This window comes from Lichenostomus cassidix, chromosome 7 (assembly GCF_008360975.1).
Source record: "Lichenostomus cassidix isolate B80296 chromosome 7, HeHo_3.0, whole genome shotgun sequence".
In the NCBI taxonomy this organism is placed as follows: Eukaryota; Metazoa; Chordata; class Aves; order Passeriformes; family Meliphagidae; genus Lichenostomus; species Lichenostomus cassidix.
Window position 1 is genome coordinate 21,915,087 of NC_139488.1, and position 23,078 is coordinate 21,938,164.

General features: G+C 41.2%; 2 protein-coding genes across 3 annotated transcripts in view; one reads left to right on the top strand and one right to left on the bottom strand.

Moving 5' to 3' along the window:
* Nucleotides 1-4,199, top strand: part of LY75 (lymphocyte antigen 75) — a 44,887-nt gene extending 40,688 nt beyond the window's left edge. Inside the window, exons 33-35 of the mRNA XM_085066670.1 lie at nucleotides 590-712; nucleotides 1,170-1,337; nucleotides 2,334-4,199. Coding sequence (XP_084922796.1) covers nucleotides 590-712; nucleotides 1,170-1,337; nucleotides 2,334-2,518 — 476 coding nt within the window. The 3' untranslated portion in view covers nucleotides 2,519-4,199. The remainder of the gene's footprint in view (nucleotides 1-589; nucleotides 713-1,169; nucleotides 1,338-2,333) is intronic.
* A 4,676-nt stretch (nucleotides 4,200-8,875) lies between these two features.
* LOC146434731 (unconventional myosin-X-like) overlaps nucleotides 8,876-23,078 on the bottom strand; it is a 57,782-nt gene continuing 43,579 nt past the window's right edge. For both annotated transcript variants that reach the window (XM_085066668.1, XM_085066669.1), the window contains 11 exons: nucleotides 22,304-22,446; nucleotides 20,794-20,988; nucleotides 20,275-20,432; nucleotides 18,975-19,098; nucleotides 16,941-17,238; nucleotides 15,508-15,715; nucleotides 14,622-14,758; nucleotides 14,335-14,455; nucleotides 12,702-13,151; nucleotides 11,711-11,902; nucleotides 8,876-11,166 (listed from right to left, as the gene is read on the bottom strand). In XM_085066668.1, the coding sequence (XP_084922794.1) occupies nucleotides 11,053-11,166; nucleotides 11,711-11,902; nucleotides 12,702-13,151; nucleotides 14,335-14,455; nucleotides 14,622-14,758; nucleotides 15,508-15,715; nucleotides 16,941-17,238; nucleotides 18,975-19,098; nucleotides 20,275-20,432; nucleotides 20,794-20,988; nucleotides 22,304-22,446 (2,140 nt within the window). In that variant the 3' untranslated portion in view covers nucleotides 8,876-11,052. The remainder of the gene's footprint in view (nucleotides 11,167-11,710; nucleotides 11,903-12,701; nucleotides 13,152-14,334; nucleotides 14,456-14,621; nucleotides 14,759-15,507; nucleotides 15,716-16,940; nucleotides 17,239-18,974; nucleotides 19,099-20,274; nucleotides 20,433-20,793; nucleotides 20,989-22,303; nucleotides 22,447-23,078) is intronic.

Here is a 23,078-nt window from a genome sequence, read left to right on the forward strand (position 1 = left end):
TATTTGAAAAAGAACCAGTCCCAGATGCAGTTTTCTATTGAGTCCAACTTGGTCTGGTAGTTGAAAGAGAAAGCATCTGGCTTATATTAATATATACTTGTAAAGGATGGGTACACTCTGAGAATGTCTCTAGTATAACCTTTCCTCTCTCTTATTCCCTAAATACTGTACATGAAAACCTGAGGCAGAGTTAGGGGATTGATCTAGAAATTAACTTGACTCAGCAAACTGCTGAGCTTGTGTTCAACTATGTTTTTGAAAAGGGCCTGTTACTTGAGCAAGACTAGTAATCCTCAACAGGCATATCTCTTGATATGTACATAGTCGGCAGCTGCAGTAAGTTTACTCCCATTTTATTTTGTATAACCTGCTAGAATAACCAGTCATCTGAAGCCATCTCGTATAACATGCTGTATTTTAGAGGGTGGGAGGTTCATGTCTTTATTCTAAAGGTTATTCCAAGCTAATTTTACAAGCCCAGATCAGCAAATCCTTTCCCATAGTAATTGTTCCCACAGAAAACTCAGTGTACCAGCACCATGAAAAATGTTGTAAGTTGCAGTTCTGACTGGTTTTCTCTGTCCCTTAGATCCTTCAGCAACCCTTCTGACTATAGCAGATGCTGAGGAAAATGCATTTGTGAGCACACACCTGAAGGAACATGATCTCATCACCAAGAACGTATGGCTTGGTCTGGATCAGAGCTTTAAGGGTAAGAAGTAGCAACAATGTCTGAGCATGAATGTTTTGTATTGTAACTATAAATGCATAAATCCTCAAATGAGAACAGTTCTGTAGTGTTGGTAGCCTATAGTAACTTGTACTTGAGGTTGGAATCCCTCATTTAACATTTTAAAGCCCTTTGGACTTCATTGCAGTTAAGTCTCTTCCTGATGCACACTTAGGGTAATCAGGAGTCCCTGAAATTAATTTTTCCCACCACTGTTATTGGTGCCTAATGGTTGATGCAAGTGCATCAATTGCTAAAGGTCTGGAGAAGAGGGGTGGCCAAAAGTTGTGTGTTCATATTTACTGGTTTTAATATGTGGGATGGATAGTCAGCCCTTTTCCTTTTAATAATGTAAAGAAATGAATAGATTGTGAATGACATTGTGTAGCATTACAGGATGTTTTAGTGATCTAGACTGAGCAGTGTTTTTTCCCAACAGGTCGGTCCCTGAGCTGGTTAGATGGCTCATCAGTTAATTATGTCAACTGGGAGAATAAAACTGCAGAAGCCAATGAAAAATGTAGTGTTATCCTGTCCTCAACTGGCATGTGGTCCAAAGTTGACTGCGGACGTAGTCGAAGCAGAGTGGTTTGTAAAGCTCCTTTAGGTATGGAAGCATTGATTTTAGCAGAGACTTAATTTTGTGGAGACTGTTTTCAGTTACTTCTGGTTTATTGGATAAAGTCTGTGTTGAAATAAAGGAAGTGCAATTGACAAAAGAACCCATCAAGTATCTCTGCCTTGATAACAGAAGCAAGAGTGTTCTGTTGTTGTTTAGCCATAAAATTGCTTTCAGAGACAAACTGTCTAGGAATTTACTTCTCCTGGGTCTCACTATCCACTCAGTGGATAAGGGAGAGAGCTGAAATGTCCACTTAAACGAGAGTGTAGAGTGGTTGCTGCTGCTTACCTGCTACCCTGCTTCTTACCACAGGGTATCTGTCATGGGTGAGGTGAGTTTGTGTAGGTGGAGTCAGAGTTCTGCTTGTAAGAGATGCTGAGTAAGCAAGTAATGCAGATTGTGTTTTCAGTCTTGAGGAAGCTTTTGGACATGTCACCCCATAGCTCCAGAAAAAGACTCAGGCCTTTACTCCCTCATAGTTGGCTTTGTACAGGAAAGCAAGCAGTTACCTGAGCATTAAGCAAGCAAGTTCCTGAGAAGCCGTGGAATCTTTCTGAAGTGGAAACGCCGGAACAGATTAAACTTTGTGCTGCTAAGGAATACCTCAGTAAGATCTTTCCAGTCTGGAGGGAGGATAATTACCTTCCATTCCAAGAGCCCAGGATCTCATTAGATTTATGAAGTATACAAACCTGTAAATGAGTGCAGCATTTAAAAGTAGGTTTTTTTGAACTCCAGAGGTCTCTTCCACCCTAATTATTAGTAAACTAACAAGAGAATGATTAAAAATAAGCTAATGCATTCCTGTGAATCAGTATCTAACTTCCCATGTGATGAAGACTTAATACAATGAAGCAGTTTGCCTTGACTTGAGCTAGCTGTGCAGTATTAGTGTGTAGCTACCTGAGCATCAACCCTATGACAAAATACTCTTGCTAAAACTCTTTTTAAAATAACTGTTTTTCTTTTGTTCTGTTTCAGGTTCTAATCACACTGGTGTGGCTGTAGCATTTGCCCTGCTACTTATCTCAGTTTTGATTGCTGGACTGGTATGGTACCTCTACAAAAAGAAGCGTCTTCACTGGAGTGCCTTCTCCTCAGTACGCTATCAAAGAGGGATGAACGATGATGAAACTGATGATATGTTCACAAAAGATAGCTATTGAAAGACTTGCTTCTGATCAATTTAAGTATGAACTTCACTGTGTGAAGCCATAAGAATTGAGCTACTTGATGGTTTATTACTTCTTTTTGGAAAAGTAACAAGGTTATTAATTGGGCCTGAAATTAGTTTGTTTATATGCAAGTGCAATTTTTATTCAATTTTATTGTAATTCTTTACATTTGGCCTCAGCCTTTTAAGATGCAAGGTGTTTAGAGTTCTGTTGTATTTTTTAATTTATGGTATTTTCTCTTTACTGGAATTTTTGATGGAACAAATTAATGCCAACAGTACTTCATGCAACATCACTTCAATGAATACACTTAAAATTTACTTCTCCCAATGCTCTTATTTATACTAGGATTAAATGTCTCATTTTATAGTTACCAGCCTATAACTTTATAGGTGAAATATGTCATCTGTCCAAGAAACAAGATAAAAGATATGTTTAAGGAAAGACTGAGAATATACGGTAAACAAACTTGTGTGCATAAATGCTAAAAATACTTGAGTATTTTGCATAAAACTTAAACTTGATTTTTGTATGTGATGTGTCACTGTAGCCTTTCCTATGCACTCCAAAGAAAGCTATAAAGGGAAAAAGGGAAGACAGAGTTGTATATATTAATTACTCAGTGATTTGATCAATTAATGTTTTGGAAAAGTCTTTTGACTTTTTTAATGCACATTAGAAAGAACAGTTGCATTTACTTTTATGAAGGAGGATATGCCAAAGACCAAATCCATTCTGCACATGGTGGTGGCAGTGTGAGGTGGTCAATAGGAATACATTGGCCTGATGTGCTGAGAAGAGTACTACTGATTTCTCTGAAGCAGCAGAGCAAGGTCACAATGTTCAACTGCCTTCTTTTCCTGCAGTTTACTTACGTTGATGGCACTTTTCTTTGTTCCTGTTTGCACTATTTTGATAAGCAAGTGTTTATCATTTGTGTTGAGAAGTAGAGAATTCCTTGTAGGTACCACTTTGTTAAAACAGCAGCCTGAAGGGGCACAGTAAAGGAGCCATTGTGGTAGTTTGCTGATCAAAGAAGTAAGCACTTTTGTTGTTTGTTTGGTACTTTGGGCACAATTGTGAACATTTGCTTTCTTGAGGTAACTTGTAGAAAATGTAGTTACGATGAAAATAATGCTTATTCTTTAACTTGCCCTGGTATGAGAAGTGTTTGAAACATTGCAAAGTCTGGTTCCTGATGTCTTCTGGTTTAGTTTATATGCCTAAGTGCTTTGCCAAATGACTCCTAACTTAATGGACTAAAGAAATGTTGGTTATTGTCTTTTTTTCTAACTACAGTAATAAGTGGGGAAAATTATTTACAAGTTCCCATGTTTTGAGATTTACTAGTTTTATAGATGTTTATACTTCAAGCATTTTTAGGTGTGAATCTGAAATGGAAAGTGGCAATTAGTAAAATCCTAATTCAACACAAAAGAATCTATACTTTTTATTAAAAATTGTATATTTTATTCTTACAAGTGATGTAAATAATTTTTTCAGGCCCCATTTCTCGTGTTCATCACACTCAAGTTGTCTAATCACTGGTAATTCTTTTTTGCGTAAGCACAACGGCCTTAGTGCAGGTGAATAATCCACTTCATTTGAAATACACAGGAAGATTATTTGGCAGTATTGTTATTGCAAGAATAAAGTTAAATAAAACACTGAACTGCTTACACTGGTTTTATTCCCATGGAAGCAGTTATCAGAGTTAAGGTATGGCTCATTAATCACTGGGTAAAAAAGCTCATGGCACAAGGGGCTGTGATCAGAATTAAAGCTGGTAAGTGTGTGTTACCACAATAAGAAAACTTCAGAGGTAATAAATATCTTTGATGTATTTAAAAAGAATGCTGGTAACTTTCTTTTTGTAGTTGAAATCTTAGTTATACCTAGCTTTTATCAAGCTGCTTCAGGCTTACACAGTCAGGGAGCATTTCTCTGTGCATTTTTGGTCTAATCAGGGTGTAGTTCATTAGCACCTCGAGGCCCAAATTAAGTCTAAGGCAGTATATAAAGGCTCCCTACGTAATGCCTCTTAAAATAAGGCAAAGTTAAACTACTTCCAGCAAAGTAATAGTTGCAATTAAAGCATGAGATGTATTCATTTTAAGTGAGGTCTGAACTCTGAATTCCAGACCTCCAAAATGTCTGACTGCTGGTCAAAGGGCAGATATTTTTAGCTCCAGTAATGGCTTGCTGGGCCAAACATCCTATTGTGCAAGAGGACTAACAAGGTCATCTCTTCACAAACACTAAATTTAAAACTGAAGATGGTGCACAGAGAAATGCTTTCCCAGGTCCCAGAGCAGTGGAGTTGAGAAGGCATCCTAAAACTCTCTCATCCGAGAGCTCAGACTATCTGCCAGCTGTGGAAGCTCCAAGCAAAAAGTGTTGAACTCCAGTTCAACTTCCTGAATTTTGTCCAGCTCTTGGAGACTCTGGGTCGTGGAAAGGTTAATCCACATCTGTCACTGCACCATCCAGCATTTTATTTTAACAGTGTTTCTGCATCAGTAACTTAATTGACATAGAAATCAACAAATCTTTACACATGAGCACCCTTTGGGCCTGATGCTTTTGTTGTACTTCTCAGCATTTTTTCCCTTAAACCAATGTACCATCTGCTTGTTGCTTTGGACATATGTTATACATGTAAACATTTTTGAAAGGAGTAAGGGAATTTCATGGCCTGCCAGTGATTTTTTTTTTTTTTTTTTTTTTGTGTGTGGCTGCAAATAAATGAAGACCAAACATTACCATTTTTGTTGCTACCAGTCAGAACTACAGTTTGGGCCCTTCATTCATCTGCTATTGCTGAGTGTATGGAGCACAGTGGAATATATAACACCTAGGTTTCTAGAAGTTAGTCAAATTCATTCTGTTGTCAAGAAGTACATAAAGTTCTTATTGACCAAATTTAAACAGATTTTGCCCAGTTTTAAAGCAAGATCTATGAGCAACATTAAAGAACTAAGCTTAGGGAAAACAGATTAGTTACTGGAGAGTCAAATTCAATTGTCACTCTAATGGACCTTTCCCATTTAGTTCTGGAGTTTTACAGTGAGAGTTGACAAAGTACTAGAAAGGGCAATGTTCTGTTAATAGCAAATTAACTTGCAAATGGTGCATAGCATAAATGCTCTTATCAAATACTGTTATCTTGGGTATATTCTTTATGGATAAACCACAGCATGGTATTTGCACATTGAAAACTCCTGTACAGTCTATCATAATATCTGTCAGTAAGTAGGATTTTTTTAACAGATTTGAGGGGGTAGGGGAGGATACCAGATGAGGTTTTTATTGTGATGACGCAGTACTGCAACACAGACTGTAATTCCTTATGGATTTCTCTTTGCCAATGCAGAAGGGACTATAATTACCAACAGTACAACAGTTCTTTGTTTTGCTACTTTTCAGCATAAATAGAGTAATTTACTCCAAGGTGACTATTTAAAAAGTGGAATTTCAGCAATACAAAATAATTTTTTCAAAATGTGCTTTCTTGATTGTGCTGGCACCTTACACATTTTTTGCTAGAACAAATGAGAACAGAGATCTTTTTCTGCATTCTGTGTCTTCAGACACTCATTCAGATAGTAAGAGTACTGCTTCTGCTTTCTATAAAACCTCTTTTTGAATGTCATGTGTCATGTTCCCCTTTAGGAGATGATATAGAGCAGATAATTGGACAAAACCATGGTGCTTACACTTTGTTAAAGCTAACAAGCCTTACATGCATATTCAAATTAGACTTACAAAGTAGTGGGTTGAGAAGATTTTGCAAATATGCATGATTGAATGTCATCCCCATTAGCAACTGAAGTGCTTTCTCTTTCATCAAAATGTCTTTATTTTCATGAACATGATCTGGGTATTTGAAGCGCATCTTGAGTTAAGTGAGAATGAATTATAGATGTGTGTGGATAATGGGAAGTCAGATGTGCCCATGACTTGCATCGTGAGCTGCTTTAAGGAAATAGACTGGGTTTCTGAAATTCCATCTTTTGTTGTGTCCTGTGGACACTGTTGTTCTTTGTACCTCTTCTCTCTCACACCTGCTTTGCAGCACTGACTGTTGAGCCACCAAACAGAGAGCACACCACCACAGACACAAGATCCAACCAGACAGCCTGAAACCAGTGCAAGCTGCCAGGAGAGGACACCAGAAAGCACCCCTTCCTCCACGGAGCAGCAGGCACAAGGCTGAAACACGTGAGATGGGCACTGCCAGCAGCCACACAGCACTGCCATGGGGTGCAGGGAAGGGGCTGCAACAGCCACTGTGGACAGCTGGATCATCCTGCAGCAGCAGGACACCACAGCCTTGTCAGGGTGGGTCTGTTCCCCTCCTCTGCAAGCCAGAGAGCCAAACGCAGCTTTCTCAACCCTGGCGCAAGTAATCATGACACAACTAGGGGGAGTTTGCTGTGAACAATTGCCACTTCTCCCTTCTTCCAGCTCTGAGGGACTCCCTCCACACCTTTAGCCAGGGTATCTCCTACCATGCAGATTCAGTGCCTTTGTACCCCACAGCAGTCTCATCTTGCAGAACCAGTGCTGTTTCTGGGTCCTTACAGGCCTGCTGGATTGCTCTGCTCAGAGGGTGACTTACCAAGATTCAGCCACGCCAGGGGAGCAGGGAGGAGATGGCTCCTGTGTTAAATACTGCTGTGCCCATGGGCACACCCTGACAAGACACAAACGTGGAGCAGCTGAGCTGCCTTCAGCCTCACACTGCAACAGGAGAATCAAGACACGTAAGTTGTTCCTATTAATGTGTGTGCCTTATTAAATGACCCTGCAAAAACTATATTCAGTGTCTAACCCAGTACAGAGCTAACTGAGTTTATCTTCCCAGGCTGTCACTATGATAGTCACTCAGGATTTCTAAGTGTTTGCTCTTACAAGAAGGACATGTTTTTATTGGTAATCCTGAGCCCTCACAGCATTTTGGGGAAGGCCTGGGGTCCAGTGCCTGAGGGCTGTCAGGGGCCCCAGCCATGTCCCTGGGTGCAGTGTGGGCAGGAGGTGGAGCTGGGCTCTGGTACACCAGAGCTCTTCTTTGTAGCTGGGTAACAAATGTCTGCCAGGAACCAGGAGTCAGCTACCTGAACGTTTTTGCTCTGGGTTGCATGCAGACCTAAACACAGGAACAGAGTCTGGCTACTCCATGTGATGGATTCCTCGCAGCTGGGTGTCACAGCTGGGTGTCACAGCCGTGCTGGAGCAGCGCTGAACATGCACGTGGGGTAAGTGACTCACTGGCAATCCAGCCAGCACCTTCACCTCACTGCTGGCAGGGGTATGGGGCCAAGGTGTATATCCAGCAGTGCATTGGGAATCTCTGGTGTAAAAAGCAGCCAACAGCCTCACAGATTTGCACCCCACTGATTTAGGGGTTCATATTTTACAGGGGGGCTGGAATTCATGTGTGAGATTTGCTTTAAGGCCCAAGGGGAGCGGGTTACTTTGAAGGAAATGCACAGGGTAATGATAGAACACACAGCCTATATAGGGAGAGGCTATGTGTTTTAAAACAAGGTATAAATAAATATTTCTCGTTCACACCCAATAATAACTAGACACATGACCTGGTGATAAAACTTACCAGAGGCAGTGTCTTTGTGTATCAATCACTTTATGTTTATGGTGTAGGTGCTGATTATAAATTGTCAAGAAACTAGTTCATTAAAATAAACATTAGAGCATTCAAACTTGAATTAACTATTAGAGAAATACCAAGGGATATAAGGGAACATAATAATGGGGATTACACATCACTGCTTGTATTCCATACCAGTGTACTGATTGAGGGAACTTTTGTCTGCTGGTGGGATTGTCTCTGTTGCTGACAGCACAGCTGCCCCCAGTCCTGATATACCACTTCAGTGACACAAGCTCTTAGGTGAGCACCATGCCCCAGCCATGCAATTGTGTGGAAGTGCAGATTGGCACTTGAGCCAGAAGTTATTTTCTGTTATTAGTGACTTTGGAGGTGCTGAAGAGAAGGTATGGAGCTGATCCTGCAGATTGAGCCCTGGGAGAGGATTAATTCCTTCCTCTGCTTTCATCACAGCAGCCATCTCAGAACTCATGGGACACCTCCCACTGAGCAAAGGTGTGACTCAGCCCCAGAGAGGAAAGCAAAAGTTGGAAATAAACCCTCCCCATTGTAGCAGCAAACTACTTTTTATTCACCCCAAAATTGGCATCCGGGAGGAAGGGCTGTTGTATCCTCATGTCGATGATGCCTAATTTTTACTTAAAAGTTCCAAGTGTTAAGCTCCAAATGCACACCTAAACATGGGCACACAATGCCTGTAAAGTGAATACAGCCTGTGCAATCCAATAATTTATTAAACTTTCATCTTGTAAAGCCAGTTACAAATTAAAAAAGACAGAAGAAGGAATTCTGTAATAGAAATGAGCAAAATTACAACAAGTAGTAGTGGGTGTTATGTTTGAAGTGGGTTCAAGCTGCCTGCAGCAACCCAAGAGCCAGAACACAGAGCTAGTGCAGTTAGGACAGGGATAATCAAGCCTAGCCTGATACATTAGAGATCCAGTCAGTGTATGCAGTGTATACAAAGTGTTGCTTCTCAGGTTGCCTCTGCATTCCTGTTCTCTCTCACTTGTGACCTGGTCATCTCTTTACTCCTTGTGACAACAAGGGGGTGGTTGTAGGATCCATCCGTGACGTTATTTAAGGCAAAACTCCAGCTGAAGGGATGATGCACAGCAGTGGCCACCCTCTTAGGCTGATTGTATAGCAAGTGCACGGAGTGTTTGCACATGCTGCAGTGTAGTGGAAATGAGAGGAGCAGGGGTTATGTACAGTGTTTCTTCTTGTACTGTCACCCTCAAAGCTGCAGTGTTCTGCAACACAGTGACTGGCACACTTTTATGATGAATTGTGGAATGGAATCTGTTGCATACTGACTGCTACTTTTTTATGCAATTTCTATTTATTAGCTAACAGGTCTTAGCTGCTGCAACTTCACAAATGGAGATAGCCAATTTTAAATGTGTAACAAGGCTCACAATACATACAGCTCTGCAGTTTCATTAAAAAGCAGAATGAGCCTTTGCCTTCTGGGATCCCAAGACCAGACAAGGGTCATAGAATATGGCTCTCCACCAGGTTTCGTGTTTGCTAATGCAACTAATTTATGATGGGACTGATACTGAATATTGTTTAAAACAACAAAATAAACCTTCTGAAGTCAAGAGACTGAAGATGACTGTTGTCTTTCAGAGAGAAGAAAAAAAATTCTGCTTCTCCAAATGGCAGGTAGCTATAAAAACCTCCAAGAAGCAGTTGTTTTGGCAAAATAGCATTGTCTTCAAGTTCTGCTGAGGTCTAGGGACCTAGAGGAGATGGGATGGGGATCTGGGGATTCAGAGATGTGAGCAGCTCCTGTTAGAAGTTGGGGTGGATGAAGGATTTGACATCTGCTTACTGTAGTACAGAGAAAGTAAAAATCTTGCCTGTAACAATTTATCTAGGCACCTACTGACTCAGTAGGAAACAGGTCACTTAAAACTGAAGTTCAGAGATGCCAGTCATCCTAAAATTCCCCCTAAAGAAAGGATCTTAATGCAAGCAAGCTCCCCATAAACCTCCAACCTCCATGTAACACCTGGAGTTTGTGAAGAGCAGCTTTTCTGGAAATGTTACTAAAACAATCTCACCTCCTGGGATGTACAGGGGAAAAACACTCGATTTTTAGGCAACAGGTGCTGCCTCCAATGTGCCCAGAATGGCACCTTATGGTCTATTTCAGTGATGCTAGTCCCAAATATTTCCTCCTAGACTGGAGTATTCAGTAGTTTAATTGAAAGTGCCACTTTTTACAGTCATGTACCTGTGAACTTTTACTGGAAGGTAAACAACCACCTTGGGTGTTTTTATTTGTTTGTTTAATGCTCTCTCAGTAGGGTTTGACCTCTCTGTTGGACCACTTGGCTTCAATTATACAAAGGCTTTTTAAGACCAGAACAGATTGTTAGCATATCCTGAAGAAAAAAAAAAGCAAACCCACATTGATTTATATTTTAGATTTGTTTGCAAAATAAATAAAACAAATATTCCTTTTAGCAGACCATGCTGTGATCACATGATCCCAGATACCTGCATGTTCAAAATTCTTAACGAAGCTTAAGTCTGTCTCCTGTCCTGCAGAAATTATTCTTGTAAATTTTTCTGCCAGTATGACAGGTGATAGTGAAAGCAGCAGAGAGGACACGGAGGAGGAGGAGGATGCTTCTGACTTTGCTTCTTTAAGGTACATTGTTCATCAAACAAGCAAGGGGAAAACAAGTTTTGGGTCATTAGTATTTAACAACAGTTGTTACTGTTTAATGTCTTTGGGCAGAGGTGCAAATCCTATGGTACTGTAGATGTCACTTCAGGTTTTAAATACAGTAGTCAGTTGAATTCTTAAAAAACATTTTTGCTACACGTGTGCTGGCAAGTTGCAGATACCCATGACTAAACTAGTGCCAGTTCATCTGTATCACCTAGTCCAGATGCTTGCATGACTGTCGACACTGGTGGCTGATTTGACACTGCAGCGTTTCTTCACAATCATGTTGATGTAAGCTTTCATGATCTTTATTATCTCGCCCACCTGGAGAGAGAACACAGTGACACAGCATAAGCACTTTAAAAACCTCAGTGCACTGAGATGTACAGGACATTTTGCTGAAGAAGGGTCCCCTTGTCTGAAGTCATGACAGAATAAATTTTGCCATGTTAATACTAAACGTGAACATGACGGTAAGAAGAGAAAGGCTTGACAAGTTTGTGCTCTGTTGTAGCACCACTTAAAACTATTTTTAGCTCAAAGAAAAGCAACTTCAATGCTACTAAATTTTTTTGAGTTTGTGGAAACTCCCCATTCATCTACAGGAAAGGAATGAAAAACCAGGCAAACTGAAGAGCACCCAAAACTGGAAATTCTTGATGCGCTGGAACACCATTCAAGCCCCTTCACTTTCTAACCAGCCTATTTTTTTTGTTCATCCCTATATTCAAGAAGAGGTACCATGCCCTTTAGGCTTAAGCTCCCTTCATCTTTCCCCTGTCTGTCTAGTCCATCAGTCAAGAGCTCTAGCATAGGAACCTGTCTATTCCTTGAAGCTTAACTGAAGTGGCTGTGTGCTTTCACATACCTGGGAGGTTTCAAAGAACATTTCTCTCTCATCCACTGTAATTTTGAAGGTGTTAGGCTGTGGTGCTCCAAAGAAAACAATGTGCTCATACTGGAAAGTTTCTAGTGGTTTAGGTTCCCCTCGTTTGTAGACAGACACATTCTCTGTGCTGACTCCAAGCCAGAGATCATTGGGGAATCCACCCTCCTTGCACTGCAGAAAGAGAAACATGACCTTTTGCATAAATGCAGTGGAGGATTAAATAATTTTCCATTCAAGGAAAAGCCCTCTCTTTCTAGCTCTTATAGGACATTTCAATTCAACATGCAAACCAGTGTAGCTGCAAAAGGTATGCTGGAGGCACTTCTGCTGCAGATTCAGAAGTGACACAGCTGTGAGTCAAATACTAGTTGAGTAATAAATAATTGTATAAATAATACTAACAACTCTCATCAGATTTTAAAGTGATGTAGCAAGTCAATATTCCACTTCTCATTTTACAGATAATATAGTGAGTGCGAGCAACTTCCCAGGGTGATCCACTAAGGCAGCAACAAACTGACAGAACTGAACTGTGGGCTCCTACTCTAGTAGGCTGAGCACAGTGCTGCACGTGCTCCAGTCTGAACACTTTCTTCTGTACTGCTGCAGAACAGGATTGCATTTTTGCTGGGAAAAACAACAGCGCTTTGTTTAACTTTTGCTTTTATTAGCCACCACTTTAAGTGCTGCCCCCCCCATTCCACTGTATGCTAACTAAGTGGGAATCCATTGTCTTCCTTCATTTACCAGGATGCCCACCTTGCTTGCTCTGTACTCCCTGTGTAACTCTTGGGTATTGTGGTACTGCAGGTTAACCCTGAGATAACTAAGGCAACATGCATCCAGTTCCCACATCTCCCTTCCGCTGCTGAGCAATGTGTTACACACAGCTCTGTTCTCCAAACTGATGCCTCTCCTCAGTGTTAACAGGAGTTTATAAATCACTCACAGGAGTTTATAAATCACTCACCTCAACATCAAACAGTGTTGAGCCATAACCTGGCCACTCCTTTACGATGGACATGTATTTCACCATGGCCTGATGCTGAGAGAGCCCCTGAAGCTTGGTCCATTTCTGTGCTATGCTTGCCCGAGCAGCTGAAAGCTCTTCTTTTACCCACATCTCCATCATCTGCTCCTCTTCTACCTTCTGCTTCTTTATAGATCCTGTCTTGAAGCTACGTTTCAAGGTCCCTTCAAGGAAGCTGGTCCGTCTCCTCTCCAGAGTGTGACTGGTACTGCTGCTGCTCTTCGTTGAGTGCAGTATTTTCGATTTCAGTCTGTTAACTGGGTAGATTCCATCAAGGGTCCAGCTTATTTTGGAATAATCTCCATGGAGATACTGCAGCCGCAGAGCTGCCAGACGCTGCAGAGTGTCCTCTGGCCCAGGAAAATGACCATCTATGAGGCTTTCGTGAGCCTACAAACAAAAAGTCCCCCAAGCTCATTAGAAAGCAAAAGCACACTTTATTCACATCTAGGTCTATGTACAGATTCCTGTGGCATCTGCTGATCCCAGCAGGATAGACACAATTCAGGAGGTCAGAGAAGACATTGCAAGTAATAGGTCAAAGTTTGAAACAGGTCCATATGGGGGGAACTCCCCTTTCTGCAAGCCTGAATAGGACAGAGATCTTTGAGGGGCTTCCATCCTGTACAGAAAGTCTTACAATGAAGGCCTTTTAGGTCTGGAACAGATGGAAGACACTGGAATTGAGGCAATTTGGTTTTGTGCTGTACCAGCTACAGCTTCTGTGTGATTATATTCAACACCAGAGACAATATAATAAATTCAAGATTCTCAGCCTCAGTTTCATTATACAAAAGCACCTCCCACTTCTTCCTCCCTCACCTCATGTCTCCACCAATCTTCTTGCTTCCCTTTGCCTGTTTTTCTGTGAAATCTATTTATGGGAGTTTTGCACATCTATCTAATGTCTGGGTAACACCTACTCTCCTCCTGTTACTTCTCTTTGCCAGTTAAAGCTGTGCAGACTGAAAGCCTTGTCAACAGGGAGTGTGGTACAACTGAGGCTCCACAGAGCACCATGATGTCGTTCCTGACTGTTTTCTAGACATTCTCTAGTTAACAACACTTGATTGTTGTTCATTTCAAGAAAGGAGTCATGGTCTGAGTGCTGTACATGCCATCCATTTGACTATCAGTGAGTTTCAGTCTTCATGACTCTTGACTGCCATTAACACAGATGATTCAAGCTGATTTGCAAATAGATAGATTTTCCAGGGTTTTTTTTACATTTATGTTCTGCAAGCTGCTGCTTTTAATGATTCTTCTTGAATCATTACCCAAATTTCTCTGCCTTCTAAAATTAAAGACCAAGTTTTAAAAAATTAATTATCATTAGTCTTCCTTTTTTTTTAAGCCTTTACTAATTTTTTTTTTCTTTTGTTCTAATACTCATCTTCCCTAGAAAACTTCATGGTCTATCTGCTGAGTAGATGCCAGGCAAAAAGCCAACACACTAAATTCTTCTGTTCCAGCCAGCATTTCCACTTCTAATGGAAGGTAAACCAGTTTTCTGTATACTCGTGTGTGCTTTTGCCACCCTGGAAACCAAATCATTCTCCCAGGGTTAGCTTACCTGCTCAAACATGAAGGCAAATTCCACCCCATCTTTGGGAACATTCTCAATATCCAAGAAGCAATAAAGCTTAAAATACAGTTGCCACTGTCCTTCCTCCTCTTCTTCAGAGCCAGCAAGTCTGTAAGATACGAAAGAGAATGAGAAGGGGAAAAAAAACAGTAAGGAGAAGTACCATGGTACTGCAATGTCCACAGTGCAACTCACAATCTGAAGGCAGCCCTGGATTCTGCGATCCATTGTTACATCCAACTAGGAATTAAAGGTTTCACAAAACATTCTTTTACCTCTCAAACTTGGCCAAGATATCAGCCACAATCACCCGACTCTCCACAGCACGGTCAACCTGCTGATTATGTTCAAAGAGTGCAAACATGTTGCGGCTGTCCTCCATTGCCAACCCTCGGATCAGCTTTTCAACCACCTGCAGAATCAGAGAGACACATCACACAGAAGGCCTCACACCCCCTGTCACAATGAAGGATCAGTACCTCTTCAGGACATCTATCATTTCATACATCACCACCACATTTCTCCCTTAATTACAACGTTTTCAGATTAAAGAATTCTAACCTTAAAAGATTATTCCCTGCAATTTCATCATTATTTATGTTTGATCACCCTTGACATTCTTCATGACATCTTTTCAATCTTCACTATCCTTTTGAAGATGGGAAAATCAGAATTCTGCACAAGATATATGCACATAATGGATTCAGATGTCATGATGACATGCTCAGTTCCTCTAGTAACAAATCCAATTTTCCCTCTGTTTAGCACTAATGTTTTCACAGACATGACTACTGCAACTTGGAATCTTGCTTCTGACCTGCTAATGATTAAGTTACTGGCAGAATACCCCTCTCAGAAGGATTCCATTATGAACTGGAATCTGTCCTTGTCCAGAAAACTGTGTTTAACAAGTCGTCAGACAAAGAGCAGAAGTGTTTAGATTTTGTGACACAATTTTCAAGTGATATTATAGCTGGGCACTGGCCTTGTAGAGTAAGCTGAACTTTCCCTAAAGATATAGCAAGAAAGTTGTAATTAAAAAAAAAAAAAAAAAAGAGACAGAGAAAAATTGGACATGAAAGGGAAAAGGGTGTCCCTTGAACAGACCCACTCTCCAGACACAGATGTGCTCACATCTGGTTAATGCTACTAATGCATTACCTCCCCAGCGCTGGTGTGGGAGTTGATGGTTATTTTGCAGGAACCACCACCATGGCAATATACTGTCGTGGTCATTTCCTCACGGGTGAGAAGAGCCTGTATTTCCTCCTGGGAAGGCACAAACTCTCTTGTCTTTGTTCTCTTCAGGGAATCGTTTATGAATTGTGCATACCTGTCTATTTCTGAGTCTGGAAAGAGGTCTTTTACCCTAAGTGTAAACAGAAGCAAAAAAACCCCATTACACAGTGAACAACATGCTACCCTAAAAATCAGACTACTGCAAGTAAAGACTTTGGTAGAGATGCTGATGTCAAGTGCAACCACATGCATACCAAACTTATTTCCTAAACCATACAATCTGCTTTCACTAGTCATTTCAAAATCACTTCAGTGACACTTCTCAGCAATGCGTGAAATAAGCAGTTCAAATTTTCAGGAGTTTAGTGACAGCTGAAGATAGCAGGATTGACCACCTCACTTTACAAAACTGAGAATAAAAACTATGAGATCAAATGTACACTTTTTTCATTTGTTCCTAATGTGTTTTTTTTTTAATCTGCTGGCTGTGTTTGAGCTACTTTTACAGTATGTTTGAGAATTAAGAAGTGGAAAGCAGATGCCTGCACATGGTTCTCTTCCCTCCAAGGCCAACAGGTCTAAGTATAACATTATCTGCAACTCCAGTGATAAAACAATGAAATGGCTGCATGGAGTATTCTTCATCTCTTAAACCTGGGCCCTGGATGTAGCTGTTTGGTGTATTGACACAAATCTCATCTCAGTCTTTCCTAGCTTGAAAGGAATCAAATAGATTTCATTGATCTTTATCATCCTTAAGAATGGAGCAAGGCTACATGGCTGCAGCTCAGCCCCAGTGCTGACCGCTTCATAAAGCTGCATTAGATGCTGCAGATGACTTGGCAAGAAATGTGAATTATTCACTTCATGAAAATGGGAGGGTAAAACAGATTAAAGGAATTGCAAGCATTATGTGCTTAGTTAAACAAATTTTGGAAAATTACCAATTGGATTTACAGAATGTCTCCTACTCCATACTATGCATTTTGCCTGTGCCAGCTGCAAGGTAGTACGTACTTCCATGAGTTTGAAAGTACAGTCCTCACCTTTCCTGCAGCTTGATAATGTTTGTATGTACATTAGTAAGCAGCAGATCATCAGCTGTGAGTCCACAGTCTCACAGTATTCTGTTTGGGTAACTTACATTCCACATCCTTTTGACACAACAGATGGGTGGCAAGGGGAGGAGTCTGAATACACAGAACAGCTGGTGGCAAGATTTGTGCAAAGGTAGGAGGCTGGAACACCACAGGGAGATGCTTGCACAGCGAGAGGGTGAGACAGGTGACTACAACAGGCAGTGGGGCATCAACAGAGTGAAAGGAAACAAGCTGTAAACAAAAGGGACATTTTACCTTCGGAGGTGGAACTTGAGGTAGCGCAGGATCCCTCTGCTGGGCAGGAAAGTGCAGCTCATACAGGTCATCAGCTGCCAGTGGTGCAGGTTCCCAGTGCTGTTGGGATGTGGCATGTGGTTGGTTTGCTTGATGAGCTGACAGTACACTTCATCTCGAAGGGGCTTTAAATCATGGCAGGTCTGCAGGATGCCTTGGATAATGGGTATGGGGTCAGATACTGTCTCGATTTCCTGAAGGGAGTTAAAGATCTTCACTGCTTCGTCCTGTAAGCTGCTGTAACCTTTCTCTTGTTGCACTGGGGAACAATCAAAGGTGACAAGAGGTGAGCATCTCCCTAATTTTTTACTGGCCCAGCAGCACTACCATCAACTGTGCTAATCTGTCATGGAAGAACAGCAACCTGAGCATTAGCTCATATCCTGAACTTAAATTTATACTTCCTCTCTAAATGTTCAAATGCAGTTTTGATGAGTATTTGTCAACATCTGATTTGGCACCACTGGCAATCCATTTTTGAATATACTGTGCAGAAAAGCAGAGGAATGTTTTTAAGGGAAATGAGCACTGAAATCTAGTTCAGGCTTCAGTGTCTGCAATGGAGGCACCTGAATGTAGCCAATGAAGCCTGGCTTGTGTAATTCCAAAATTCTGGTTTATGCCTGTATTAGCTTTGACCCCTGAGCCAACACAGAACTTAGGCAAATTGCTCCACCACAAATGCAACTTATACCTATTGTTTAGATTTGAAATGCTTAGACCAAAACTTGAGTTTTTTGAGCACTAAATGTCTGCTTTTTGAACTGCTCAGACACCTGTGATACCATTCAGCTGCATGCTTGCATTCTCCTTTGCACATCTCTGGGGCTTTAGGTCCTTCTCTATCTCCTGTACAGCCACTGCTTCCCCAGTGGCCATGTATTAACTGCACAATAAAAAGACACAGCAAGTTCCAGTGTAAGTACTTGCTCTCTAATTTTTCCATATTTCAGAATTTATTTTTACTGCCACATAATTGGATCCCTGTATTATGACAGCAAGCAGCTAGTACCCTTTCCCTTTCTCAACGACAGTCTTCTGGCCCTAAGAATTTCATTTTAAGGCTGAAGAATCCTGCCATCTATTTAGTCACGTAATTGTAGGCAAGTTCTCCTGTGCCTTTGATCATCTTTGGGTAGGTTTTCACGTCTCCTGTATCTTTGATGAGATGTAGAAGGCAAAACTGTATCCTGTACTCAAGATGCAGGTGCATGATATATCAATACAGCTGCACAAAGGCTTTATTTTTCCTTTTCTAAGCTTTCAAAACCTTACACTAGCTGTTTTCTTTCTGTACTCACCACTAGAGTTGACATTTTCATAAAGCTATGTAAATTGGTGTTCACTTTCATAAGCAGAGCTGGATGACTACCTACGTAGTACACTGCTTTTCCCATATACATTGCTTTGACTGAAATTTATTTCTTAAAAGGTTCTGTGGCTCAGTCACTCCACATTAGAGATTCTTCTATAGTTCTTCACCAGCTTTCAGTTTTAATATGTCAAACAGTCTATAATCATCAGCAAAACACTAGCTTTCTGGTGGCCCACCACACAGTCTTGCCCTTTCACGTTTTTGACACATTTGAAGAAAGGAATTATTTAGTCTGGATTTACAGCAGCTTCTGTAGAAACACTACCCCACTGCCAGTTGCATGATGTAATCCAGTTGTAGCATTTCCACTGGAGCCACTCACAAACCAGTTGTGGCTAAGGGATGACAAGCTGCATGTCCCCTGGACGGATGATAAACTATCTGCCCCCACTTACTTTAAGATTCAGTGCTCCCAAGATAAGAGGCAGTGGACATGGAACACACTCCAGAGGAGAAAGGGTGAGAGAAAGGACTGCTTGCTCCCTGAACCCTGTGGGCTACACTGACCCAAGCAGTCTTCACCTGCCCAGAGAGAGCTTGCAGGCCCATTTTGTGGTGCTCAGGCTCCTCACTGACCCTCAAAACGTGAGTGGATTCTGTCACTTGGGTAAAATACTTACAGTTGACACTAACATCTCCATAAGGTAGTGGGAGCAGTGGGGAATGCAAGGGGTGCTGGGTGTATCGCAAGATTGGGTTCCTCCTATATGTCTGTTCCACTACTTCCAAGTTTGTGCTGTTTTCCTGGAAAAGACAGAAAAAATAATTATCCTCAAATAGGGACAGTCCTTTGCAGGATGCTCTTATACATTTAGGTTCAAGCTCATCCTCCTTTGTCTAAGTCTCTGGAGGTGCTAAGGGCACTAAGTGATCAAAGCATAATCCGTATCTAAAAATTACCCTGTACATTATTTCTGAAAATTAAACACAAGAATAACCATGTTACATCATCCCACAGGTCACCAAGCACAGAATCTCGCCTTCAAGCATGGCTTGCATAATATATATGACATGATCCCTCTCCTATATTCTTCAGGCTTTCAACAGGACGTGGTTAATCAACTTTCTGACCACAGATGAACCATTTTCAGTAGGTAATAATGAGCCTATTCTCCTCAACTTGTCTGGTTATACTACATGTGTTGACAGAATGAACAACCAAAATGATCCACAGTGTTTAAAATCTGGGCCTGCCACTACAATACACACTGGATCACATTCTTCTGCATTTGGTCCTATACTCCTTCCCTAACAACACAATGTTCAGTATGTCCTTAAACCCCGAGCTGAAGTCTTCCAGGATTCTCTACAATCGTTCCCAGCTCTTTCTTCCTAAATACAAACTACCTAATTGCATCTAGTTTAGAGTTCATCACAAAAACATTTTTTCTGAAATATGCTTTGGTTTGTCTTCTTAAATTATTCTAGGTTTATCTGCCAAAGTTTCCAGGAAGTTTCTTTTCAAAAATTACTCCTGTGGTACAACCTCTGCTATTTTGAAGGGTATTGTCTTTCTACCCCTTGCTCTGATATTTAACCCCACAAGCCTAAGGTATGAAGTGAACTTCAGGGTACATCAAAGTCAGGTGGCTGATAGGAATGGATTTTTTTATATTTGTGTCTGGAGGATGCTTAGGAAAGGATGGAGCAGAAATTTCCAAATACTTGATGGTGTAATCCTTTCATTGCACAAAATCACAGTCTAGACTTATACAGATCAGTTAACAAAGTAAAATTTGTGTAATATTTGATTATTTTGTCACACGGTCATGTTAGTCCCATGTAAGAGTTTTTACCCTTTTTGTTCTCCCCTTAAGACAGCAACCTCATTTTTAGCCACATTCTCAGCAATAATTGGGTAAGGCCAGTGGTGGTCTGGCTGCTCTCAACTCATCTGGGAATCTGCAGGATGCCACCTACCCTGATGTCACGAATGAGTTGCTGTGTAGGTGTTTCTATGGGAACTTTGCTGTCAATGACACCCTGGATGGCAGAGGCCCAGCGCATGGCTTCATTCAGCAGCTTTGTGTACAGTCTGTAGGAGTGCTTTCGCCCATGGACTATGATGTTCCAGTAGCCTGTGGAGAAACAAAGGTGGAAACCAATAATTACAGCATCAGCTACAAGAACTCACGCCTGTTACTCTGCTTGGGGAACACTGAGATAAGCAGTGACTCTACTCAGTGAAGAACATCAGCACTGTGTGTCTCTGTCACACTGTGTCAGGTGTGAGGCACTTACAGTCACTTGCACACCATTCTCTAGCTCTTTGCAAATCTCTTACAATTTCCATGGGCAGATATGTTTGCAGCCAGACACAAAGCCTCAGCTGGCACGACGACTGCCTTCTCTTAGTGACACACCACTACAGCCCTGCACCATCCCCTCTTCAGGAACTGCCCACATGAAGTCTGCTCTGTGCCACTTTCTCCCTCTCACCTGTGTCTTTGAAGACCCTCTCGTCAGGCTGCACCACGGAGCAGAGGCTGTTGAGCACAAGAGTCCCGAGCTTGGCAGCCGTGCGCTCCGATGACTTGTAGTAGTCGAGGGCAGTGTTGGTCAGAACAAACCAGCGCTTCTTCATTTTCAGAGAGGACATCTTGTTGCTGCTCTGAACTTCCTTATGAAGCCAGCCTAGCACAGAAACACAAATGTGTCATTACGTGCATCTCTTGCTCCCATGGTCAGAACAAATAATTTCACTGTCATTTTAGATTTGTCGTAAAATGAAAGGAAAAAAAATATTAAGCAAATTCAATGCTTTAACAGAAAAAAATTACAGTCTGCATTGCTAAAGCTGTCAAAAAGATAATTTTCTACTCAGAGGTGTAAAAAGCTCTGTCCACCCACAAAGCAAAACACTCAAAAAATGCGGGACTGAACCAAGAGGCTCCATATAAAAAAAAGAGACAGATCTTTCTGAATATACGCCTTTGTGGCTACACTGCTGTCACACAGCCATCTTCTTATGAAGAGCAGAGCATACTTTGAATTTTTCTCTTTATCTAATGAACAACACCAGGTAAAAGGAACTGCTGCCTTGCAATTAAGTATTCTGAAGTTAAGGTACTCAAACTGTTGTCTGATAGCCTGCTTTATATCATTCAATCTCCTTGAAATTTTTACGACTAAAGTGGAAGGCTTATGCCACATTTTGGTGACCCTTTTCTTCCTGTCCTTCTGCCTTGCCATGACCACTCTCAGCCCTTTATTCCCTCAGGGACATTTCTGGAGGATCCAAAGCAATTTGCTCATGCACTTGCTTTCCAAAGACTGGATCAGGAGTGTCTTCATACATTGAAGACCATGTGATAAGCTCAATGCATAGCAGAAATTTAAAAATAATTAAGATAAATGGGGGAATATTTTGCAGTATATGTGTGATCCCTTACTTATGCTCCGCCATCTTCAATTAAGCTTTGCCTAAAGATGCAATTTAAACTTTTTGCTCAGCCTCAGAGAATTTTTCTCACTTCACGATGTCTACCATAATCAGGTTAGTTAGTTTATCTGAGAACAGCAGCAATCCCACAAAGATCTCTCTCCCTCCCTCTCTACATGACAGGTGTCAGAAGGAACCGAGCTGACAACAAAAGCCACAGTGTCATGTTATAGCTTATCTAAGCCAGCTGCTCCTCAACAGCAGCCATGCTCCTTCCTATTCCCTGATGGCCATTGCTGGACATGTTTAAATAAGCTAGAACTAACATCAGAAAACTAAACATATGAATTACTTATTTTTTTTCTACCTGGCAGGGAATTAGGTAAGAGCCAGGGCTAGCACACATGGGACATGGCAAGCAGCAGACAGGAAGGTGGGGGGGGGGCAGAGAATGACTGGTTTGGGGGAGCAGCTAAAGCCTAGATTGAGCCATCAACAATTAAATCTCCCTGTCAGATTTTAAGCAGAAGATGAGTTTCACATGTAATTGCATGTATTTCCTTTCACCTCTCACAAGGAATTCCTGGCCATCGACCTTGGATTCGCCTTTTGGTTTCTGCAGCAGGGAGATCCAGTGATGCATCTCCTCAGGTGTGTCGCTGTTGCAGTGAATCACTCGATTGGCTGTGATGATCACAAAAGAATTTGGTCTGCCAGAAAACAAAAGCATTAAAATTAGTCTTAACCACAAAAATAACTCATAGCATACCCAAAGTCATGATTTTTACCTTCCCATAAACACTTTCTTAGTGCAGAAAAACTTAAGATCATTTCTTGTTCAGTTGCTCTGTCAACTGACGAATGCAGAAACCAGCTAAATTAAGTTAAACATATATCAAAAGCTACTTCCAAAGACTAGAAAATATGAATTAGCTAATAACCAGCTGTAAAATATCCTGGGCTCATTAGCAAAGGACTTTGATGCACCCTCTGATTGCAGTGAGCCAGTGCTTGTACCACTGCGCTGAGCTGGTACAGCCATTCCCCTTGTACTTACTAAAACCAGTGATGCAATAACAAACACAGGTCTCAGCAGGATCAGCTAAAACATGTTTGAAATTCTAGAAAGGATGAGTTGATCCTGACAAAACACAGGAAAAAATTGTTATGTTGCTCCTGGATGACTTTGTCCTTCTCTTGCAACTGTGTCTTACCAAAAGCATATTCACAATTCTGCATTGAACTGATGCTTTCCAGGAAATTAGAAAAATAAATGTATGAGCAGTTCCAAGAGGACAGACTCATAAAACTTTGAAAGCAAAACTAGATTTCTATGAGAGAA